This window comes from Haliaeetus leucocephalus, unplaced genomic scaffold (genome assembly GCF_000737465.1).
Source record: "Haliaeetus leucocephalus isolate CR32 unplaced genomic scaffold, Haliaeetus_leucocephalus-4.0 Scaffold730, whole genome shotgun sequence".
Lineage (NCBI taxonomy): Eukaryota > Metazoa > Chordata > Aves > Accipitriformes > Accipitridae > Haliaeetus > Haliaeetus leucocephalus.
The window spans coordinates 697511-706044 of NW_010973166.1; the positions used below are offsets into that span (position 1 = coordinate 697511).

The 8534-nt window shown below is 51.6% G+C and overlaps 1 protein-coding gene across 1 annotated transcript in view; it reads left to right on the plus strand.

Moving 5' to 3' along the window:
- The window catches only part of ACBD6 (acyl-CoA binding domain containing 6), an 88469-nt gene extending 82985 nt beyond the window's left edge, over nucleotides 1-5484 (plus strand). Inside the window, exons 7-8 of the mRNA XM_010580713.1 lie at nucleotides 878-908; nucleotides 5115-5484. Coding sequence (XP_010579015.1) covers nucleotides 878-908; nucleotides 5115-5269 — 186 coding nt within the window. The 3' untranslated portion in view covers nucleotides 5270-5484. The remainder of the gene's footprint in view (nucleotides 1-877; nucleotides 909-5114) is intronic.
- The last annotated feature ends 3050 nt before the right edge of the window (nucleotides 5485-8534 follow it).

Genomic DNA, 8534 nt, shown 5'->3' on the forward strand with positions numbered 1-8534 from the left:
TGTGGCAGGGCAAGGCTGCGGCATGGTGAGGTGCCTGGGTTTGCACTGCTGGACGTGCCACGTGAGCACCAACCGCTCACCAGCAAAGCTCTGCCTGTGCTTGCCGATTCTGGGAAGGGGACACACTTGCAGCTGATGCAGTGCGTATGTGTTAGCTTGAAGAGGGAGCTGTGTGCCAATGTCTTCAAATCATGCGGTTTGCTTTGCCCTTGCGCTGCAGGTGTTTCACAAAGATGAGTTCAGCAACCAGCTCGCATTCCCAAGCACTGTGCCTCGCCCTTTCCTCACCCTCATCCTGCAGGGATGCCAGCAGCCCAACAGAACTTACTTGGGCTTTGGGTCCACCTTTGGCCAGACCTGAATTCTGAAGAGCAGGGACCTAAGATTTATTCAGGTGGAAGAAAAGTGGGGGTTTTTTTCCCCTGTGTGCTCCCTTGTGCTGAAGAGTGTGGCGCGCTGAGCTGTGCCGGCATCGCGGTGCTTTACCCTTCTCTTGAGTAGTTGGCCAAGGCTGGGCTTGCACAGAAGCATCTTGCACTAAAGCATCAGGATTAGTGAGGGTCCCAAAGTAAGGCCATAGGACTGAAATCCTTCATTTTTATGGGCTGAAGTGATAACGCCGTGAACTGAATTATACTCATGTCATGACGTGATCCACGCACTCTTATGGGTGGATAGATATTGATTATCCATCAATATGGATTGATGGTGGATGATGATTCAAAACCTGACTGCCAGGTAGCTGGGTGTCCCGGGCTGTTTATCTAGTCAGTTAAAATATTGCTGTGATTCAGTTTGTTTATTTAAAACTGGGATTTACTTGTATCCCCACGACGTTACCTATACCTCTAAAAGCAAGTCTCTCTCTCTTTTTCAGGATGGGGAAGGCCAGACTGCACTCCATTACGGTAAGCTGCCTTTCAGCTTGGTTGTTTCCTCATAATAGGATGGATTTGCAGCTGAAGTAAATGGTCTACGTGCAGAAAGCAAATTTCAGCAGAAATATGAGGAGGGAAGCTGGATTTGATTAACCAGCGGCTACCCCCACTGGCAAATCCCAGCATGGTATGAATAGGAGCCCTGGGAGAAACAGCAAGGAAGACTGCTGTCCTCCCTTTGTTCTCCTCTGCAAATGTCACCTTAAAGCCTTCCTTTTCCCCCAATTAATGATGCACTTTCTGCAGTTTTTCCTGTGCGCCTATGTGTCTCCAGGATGCAGTTGTACTACCTCCAGGCCCAGGAGTGGCTCTGGTTAGGGGATGCTAAGGTTGAGAGGAGAGTCTGTACTGGCTTTAACCAGGTTATGCAGGTAAGGGGAAGGGAAGGAGCAAGGTGGCCTTCACCTCCACACGTCCTGGTGACAAACCTGTGTGATCACAGCTGAGAGAGCAGCAGCTTCTCTACTACCAAAACCAGAAGAGCAAAGTTACAGATTGTGTCCCTCCTACAATTACATGCTAATTAGATATGAGATTTTGTAGCAATCCTTTTAATTGAAAGATTGCTCTATCTCCAAATGAGAGAAGTAGAGACTAAAGTGACACACGCAGTGCCGATGTGCAGGGAATAGGAAGAAAGTATCGATTTAATCTGTATCATAATTTTTTCCAAAATTAAGACATACCAGTTCTTATTTTGTACTCTCTCTTGATGCCTGTCACTATGTAATTAAGAGCATACTTGTCATTCTGAAGTGTTTGTGTCTTTTCCTCTCTTATGATCTTTCCACAAGGACATTAGCAGGATGGCAAAATTGCTTTGCAGACCATCAGTCCAAAGCACAGCATTTGGATCTGGATCTAAACTACCAGATTCCACGGCCCCTGAACCGAGACTGTAATTACAATAATGTATGATTTCTCCCCGTGTGATCTTTCCTGTAGGATACTTTATTTTTCAAATTCTTACCATTCTGACTGAAGTAGCAAATGTGTTGCTTAGTGCAGCAGTGTCCACAGAATGACAGCACTTAATGCCACGTTGCCTCTTCCTCTGCCCAGCTCTTTCCACATTTTGGGCTTTCTCTCTCCTGGGGAGATGCTCTCCCCTGTTCCCCACTCTGGCACTGACATCTGCCTACCGAGGGGTGCGCAGTGGATTAGAGTAGGTTGTCCAAAAGCATAGTGTGTGTGTAAGTTATCCAAGAGCACCTGCTTCAAGCAAGTTCAATACGTGAAAGTAGAGGATGGATGCATCACCTCAATGTAAATTATGTGCAGGTGGATCCCTCTGGCTGGTGGTTGAAGCAGGTTGTTTAACACAAGCAAACAAACATAACTGATTTAATTAACATTATTTCAGAAATGTTTTTTCTGATCCACCCTGCCAGCTCAGTTGTTTCAATAATGACAGTTTACCAGGTTTTTTTTCCTGAATGTTTTAAGTGTTAAAATTTTTTATTCCCCTTGAGTATTATCCAACCTCCCCTCCCTATATGTCATCTTTGGGAAAGCCTCTCTGGGTCACTGGCACGCAGGTCTGGCATGCCCGTGGGTGCCCTGCTGTCCCTGGCTGACCATCGCTGCACCCAGGCTGTCCTCATTCCCTTACCTGGCTGATCTGGTCATAAATCACCCCGATCTTGAAAATAGTTTGTTAAATGAGTGAATGGGTTTGATTCAAGTGGCTATTGGCCTAAAACTAGAACTCACTGAAACTCTCGTGATATCATCTCGGTAAGCGCTCCCTAACCAAGCCATTAATTGCAGCAGAGAGACATGAGAGCTTGTATGAAAACTGTCTCTGGCAGTGCTGAGCGGAGCAGTGCCTTTACAAGGCCATCCCTTTTGTTAGAGGCTGTTCAGGGAAGGGTTAAATCCCATGAGCAAGGCCAGCAAGGCGGCCACTGCTTTTAGGGTGTCTCCATCCCTTTTTATGAGCCAGCGTGGCCTGACAGCTGTCCTTGTGGTGACAGCTCTCCTGATTACAGCCGGTGTCAAACTGCATCCTGCTGTGGGTTATAAATCCTGCCTCCTTCCGATTGGCGCCGACCCCGGGTTTAATCGGAGGTTAAGTGGAGGCCAGCCGGCAGCGCGGTCCGAAGGCACCGGCTCACAGGTGGGACCCACCACCGGACCTGCTGTCCTCCAGGCTGGAGGCAGCCGTCGGTGCTGTGTTGATCGGTCTGAGCACAAGTCTCCCCTCTAAACGGCCCGTTAGTCTTCGGCTCCTCTCCATCCATCCATCCATCCATCCACCCACCCACTGTGAATACTAAAATCATTGCTGCTGCCTCTCCCAGAGGAAATCAAGGCTTCTCCGAGCACTGGTGGCCACGTGGCCGCAGAGTGGGCAGGCTCTGTATCCTCATGGGCGCTCTGGCTTCCCTGCAAAGCACCATCTGTTCGGCTCTTTCTGTGCTGTGGCAGGGCAGTGGGAGGGGACGCTGGAGGGAAAATAAATAATAAAAAAAAAAAAAAAAAATTCATCATCTGAACCCTGAGGATTAATGGAGTCGGAAGGCGAACTGCGCTGAATGGAAATTCATCTTCACCCGTGCCAGTGTCAGGGCTGCCGCTCCAGCCCTTGACAAATCGAGGGTCCCAGGGTGCGATAAATCCAGCAGCTGTGCTCGTCCCCGGGGACGTCCCCGACCCACTCGAGGACACGGGCTGTGCCCGCTGGCAGCAGCGGACAAGGAAGCCACCTTTCCCCGTGCAGGCACCAGCTCTCTATCCCCAGAAGCTGTCACCGCAGCTTCCTTGGCACCCCTTGAAGTCTGCTTTCTGCAAGGGGCTGTGCCCCCCCGCAGCCCTTCAGCTCAGCCTTACTCACACCCCTATCTGCTTCCTCACCAACCCCTTCCCCCTTTTCTTCCCCTTTTTTTATCTTTTTCAGTATAAGCTCCAATCGTACGTCAAATTTATTTTAATTAAACATTGCTGCTTGTCCCTTTGGGTCAGTAGAAAACTGCAGAGTAATGCAAAAGACACTCTAATTACTACATTGAACGGCAAAAAAGAGTTGGTTGATTACGTTGTAAAAGCACCTGAAATAAAATTGCAACCAGTCACTACCAACGTGAGAGGAAGCTGCTGGCTTCGCAGCCTCATAAGGCAGATGGGGGCTGAGGCAGTTTTTGGCTTCACTAGGATCTGCATTGCACGGGCTTAAGGGAAAATCGAGGGACTGGGACTTCTGCTGGTATCAGCGAAGCCCAGCTCTTCTGTGTTAAGAGTTTCTCTGTTTTTCGTGGTTCTTTGGGGTTTTTTTAACACCCTTAGGCAAGGTTAGAGGGGAAGCTGAAAGCTGCCAGGCTGTGACATCCTCAGGACAGAGAAGAGTTCAGGTCAAACTTGATTCTATCTTGGCAGAGTAAATTGGGGCTGAAAAAATAGTTGCTAGCAGAGGCATGAGTTAGAAGTAACAGTGGTGTGCTGTTACTGGCTGTCCGTGTCAGCTGGTGCTCAGGGAAGGTCCGGCTGGCAGCTAAAAACCGTCCGAATTTTCCACAAGGAGCAATGATGGATGAAAGCTGGGAGCGAGGCAGTACTGACAATGTCCTGCCTGGGACGTGCTGCCAGTGGAGCCCTGCGAGGTTCAGGAGGCAGGTGAGGGGCAGGGGCTTACAATATGTTATAAATGATAAATGCGTTATAAATTCTGGGTGCAAAAGCAGGCAGGGAATGCTTTCCCAGGTGGCACTTGGGGCCTCTCTGTGGTGCTGCAGTAGCACTCTGGGGCCCATCTGTGGGCCTGTCTCCAGTCCTGGACATGAAGGAGCGTTAGCCAAACTGCACCCAGGCACCCTGTGCATCGTCCCAGGTGATGTTCACCAAACCACCCAGCTCCCAGTGGCTCCACGGCTGGGCTGCGGGCTCGGGGGTGATGGTTGCACCAGTAACACCCTCTCTCTCAGGACTTTTGGCTTTTCATTGCTTTCACTCTGTCTTTCCTCTTTCCTTTGCACTATTAAATCCAAAGGCAAGTAAGACATTGAGTACTGAACACTGCCCCGAAAAATTATCTGCTCCGCCTGGCCAGGTGCTGAGACGGCACTTCCTACCTCTGGCACAGGCGTGGGAAGTCGCCAGCTACAGCATCGCTCCAGAAATGTCCATCACCGCCGCCTCGGGTCAGGATCCCTAGACTAACCCTTCCCTTTCTCCCTCCAGCTGCTGCCTGCGAGTTTTTGGACATTGTGGAGCTGCTGCTGAAGTCGGGAGCCGACCCCACGCTCCGGGACCAGGAGGGTTGCTTGCCGGAGGAGGTGACAGACTGTAAAGCCATCACTTCGGCTCTACAGCAGCACACCGCTGGCAAGACCTAACCCTGCAGCAACGCGTGGCGGGGAGGACAGAGACACTCCGCAATAACACCCCTTCTCTTCCCCTGCTGCCCTCCGAAACGCCTTGGAGGTTCAAAGGGGAGCTTTTAGAGCACAGGGTCTGGGTGGGCTCTCCAGCACAAGGGCTGGCTGGCCGAGCGCATATCCTGGGCAGGGTTGGGATCAGGGTTTTGCATGCTCTGACATTTATCAGTATTTAGGGGGGAGGGAGCAAGGGAAGGGAGAGAGGGCCTGGAGAAGGCCCCAAGTATTGTTTTAATGTATTAAACACAAGTACTTCATCGGATGTCTCACCAGAGCAGTCTGTGCTGACTGGTCGGCTCCTCCGTGGGGAGGGGAGGGCTGCTGGGCCAGGTGAGATGCTCCCATTCGGGTTGAGGTTTGGTTTATTTTTTTTTCCCCTGGGTCCAAACAAAATATTATAAATAAAAGCAAAGCACAGTGTTGGGACGGAGCCTCCGTGTGTTTTTCTTGCAGGAGTGACTTGATTCCTTGGAAGCAATAAGGGTGGGAGGCAGCTCAGCACTGTCATAGCCCTTGGAAAGCTCTGCTTGAGCTCTTGTCCTGGGGAAAGAGGGCTACAAAAGGCAGCGGGGTAGAACAGCTGTCTGTCTGTCCCTCTAGTGCTCACCTAACACCTGTAAGACAAGTGTTTTATGGCTAACCAACCTCTCCAAGCTGACAGGACTTTTACCCCATCACACAACCACTTTGCTGAATTAAATGGTATTAAAACCCCACCTCCATCAGCAGCTCCAGGTCCTCCTGTCATGTGCCAGTCCCCAGGGTGGCTCTTTCAGGGCCGGGATTTTGTAAGAGCCAGGCATGGACATAAACATGCGCTTGCCCTGTCACCCCTGCAGGCCTGTCTTGGATACTTCATGGTCCTCTCAGCTGGCCAACTACCCAGAACAATGAGGATTTTGTGGCAATACCTCAGGAGTGAGGTGGGATGGGTGCAGGGCTTTGTGCATCCTCACTGGAATCCCCACTGGGCTGTGCCGGTGGGTCGGCCGTGGTCCAGGGGAGCTGCCGGGGATGGGTTTCTGCTTCGGGCTGGGAGGGAGTCCGCTGCGTCGGGTGGGTGTACACGGCAAGAGGAGGCCATGGCTTCCCTGCAGGGCGTTGCCATGCTGCTTGCTTTTTCCCGGACAAGGAGATTTACAGCCTGGGGGGAGTGTAGGAAATCATCGCAATGACGGGAAGCTCCTTGCCATCGAGTCCTTTCTGCAGCGCATCCAGCCTCAGGAAAATTAAGTGGGAATGTTCCCTCCGGTAAGTAATGGCTGGGCAGGAGGCATGTGTGGGTTTTGGCCCCTCACAGCAGCTGCCGGCTCCTGCCAGCTTTTGCTAACGCTGACGAAGTTTGCCGCACTGCCTTAAACGCCGCCAGCAGCCGAAGCACCACCGCAAGGCACAGGGCAGGCTCAGTGGTGGGGGTGAAATGGCTTGGGCAAGTTAACGGGCTGTATGGGCCCTTATATTGACCACATCAACTTATTTTCCAGTAACTTAATATTGGAGGGGTCTGATGGGCCAGGGAGCTGCAGTGGTCTCTGTGCTTTTGGGGAAAAAAGAAAAAAAACCTTCAGGGCTTTTTCTGAAGTTAGGAGGAAACTTGAGCTCTAAGCCTCCTCCCTATGAGTGTCCCAAAGAAACTGCCTTCCTGCTGGAGTGTGGATGGCAAAAATAAAATACATCTTGTGCATCTGTCGCAACCACCGCACACGCACCAGCCCCTCTGTGTTGGGGGACGCTTTTGCTGCCCAGTTGTGACAAGGAGTGGTGAAACGAGCCAGCAGCGGGCAGGCAGGGAGCTTGGGTACAGACATGTCTCTCCTCAGTGGCATGAAGCAAGCTGCTGATGATAAAAACATTAATGCTCTATGCTAAATGCCAGGTTTCAACACTTAGGGTCCTTGCCAGTCCCTGGGGACTGATGCTTATTCAATGGAAGCAATGCGACAGCCCCCTGACCCTTGAGCAAGGGCCCACAGTGGCTTCTGCTCTCCCTCTCCCTGCCAAGAAGACCCGCAGGCAGGTCTCATCGCAGCCACGGTGCACGGTCAAAAATGCAACGGGTGCTGACAGCAACACCAGTCGCTTTTGCGTCCAGATGTGGATGAAGCAAAGATGCCGTCCCCATTGCTGGGTTGCTCTGCACAGAGCTGCTGCGCTGGCTTTGGGATGGAGACGTGGTGGCATCAAGGTTAGGGACAAGCAAGGCCACCCTTGTGCAGTGCCATAATGGACAGCCACTGCCTGGCTTGATGGACATGCTGGGTAATAAAAAAAAAAAAAAAATCTCTCTTAAAGCAGGGATGAAAAGCAGTAGCCACGATGCCCGTGCTTTCAGAGAGCACATCTGGGGGCTGAGTGCTCAGCCCTGGAGATGTTTATAGCACTTTAGGTCTGTTTGTGAGGTTGGAGCCTTTCCAAAAAAAAAAAGGGGGGGAAGGGGGGGGAATGAGAAAGACATATATTATTGTTTATAATCTGCTTTATTCAGCCAAACCTTTCCCCAGCAGCCTTGCGGATTGCTGTTTAAATCCCTCGGTGCCTTTAACTACCGATACAGAAAGTGGTTAATGTGCATTCGTCCTAAGCTTGGCATCTACTCCAGGAAATCACTTTAATTGAGAAGCATTAAATGTTAAAATGATTAAAATATAGAAAGCCAACACACCGGTGCCTGTGGAGGGGCTTGGTCCCCCCCCCAGCATGGATTTTCCATCTCACCTGTGCCCACCGAGGTGGTACAGAGCCAGGCAAATGGTGGCAGGGGACATGGCTGGGGACATGTGCCGGCTTTGCCGGTGGCGGGGGGACTGCAGGCACCCACCGCCATCGCTGCGTGGTGGCAGGAAAGCTGCGGGCATCTTGGGGTGCCATGTGGCAGGGATGGAGATGCTCACCCCAACCCTCCCCCCACCTCTCCATGCCCACAAAAAGCCAGGGCATGATAACCACTGTCGCTCGTCCCATCCAGGGATCCCGGCTCCTCCATCCAGACAAGACCCAGAGGATCCCGACCCCGAACAGGCGACAGTGCTAGAGCAGGCAATGCCGATGGTGGCCAATGCCCACCCATTGAGGAAGAAAATCCCAAAGACAGCAGCTTGCTAAAGAGCATCCCGAGTTTATTTGACACCGCTTTCCCTCGAGGCGAGGGGGTGACCGTACACATCTCATGCCAACGCACAGGAGGCAGGGTACAAAAGCAACACCCCAGGCCCGAATTCAGGGG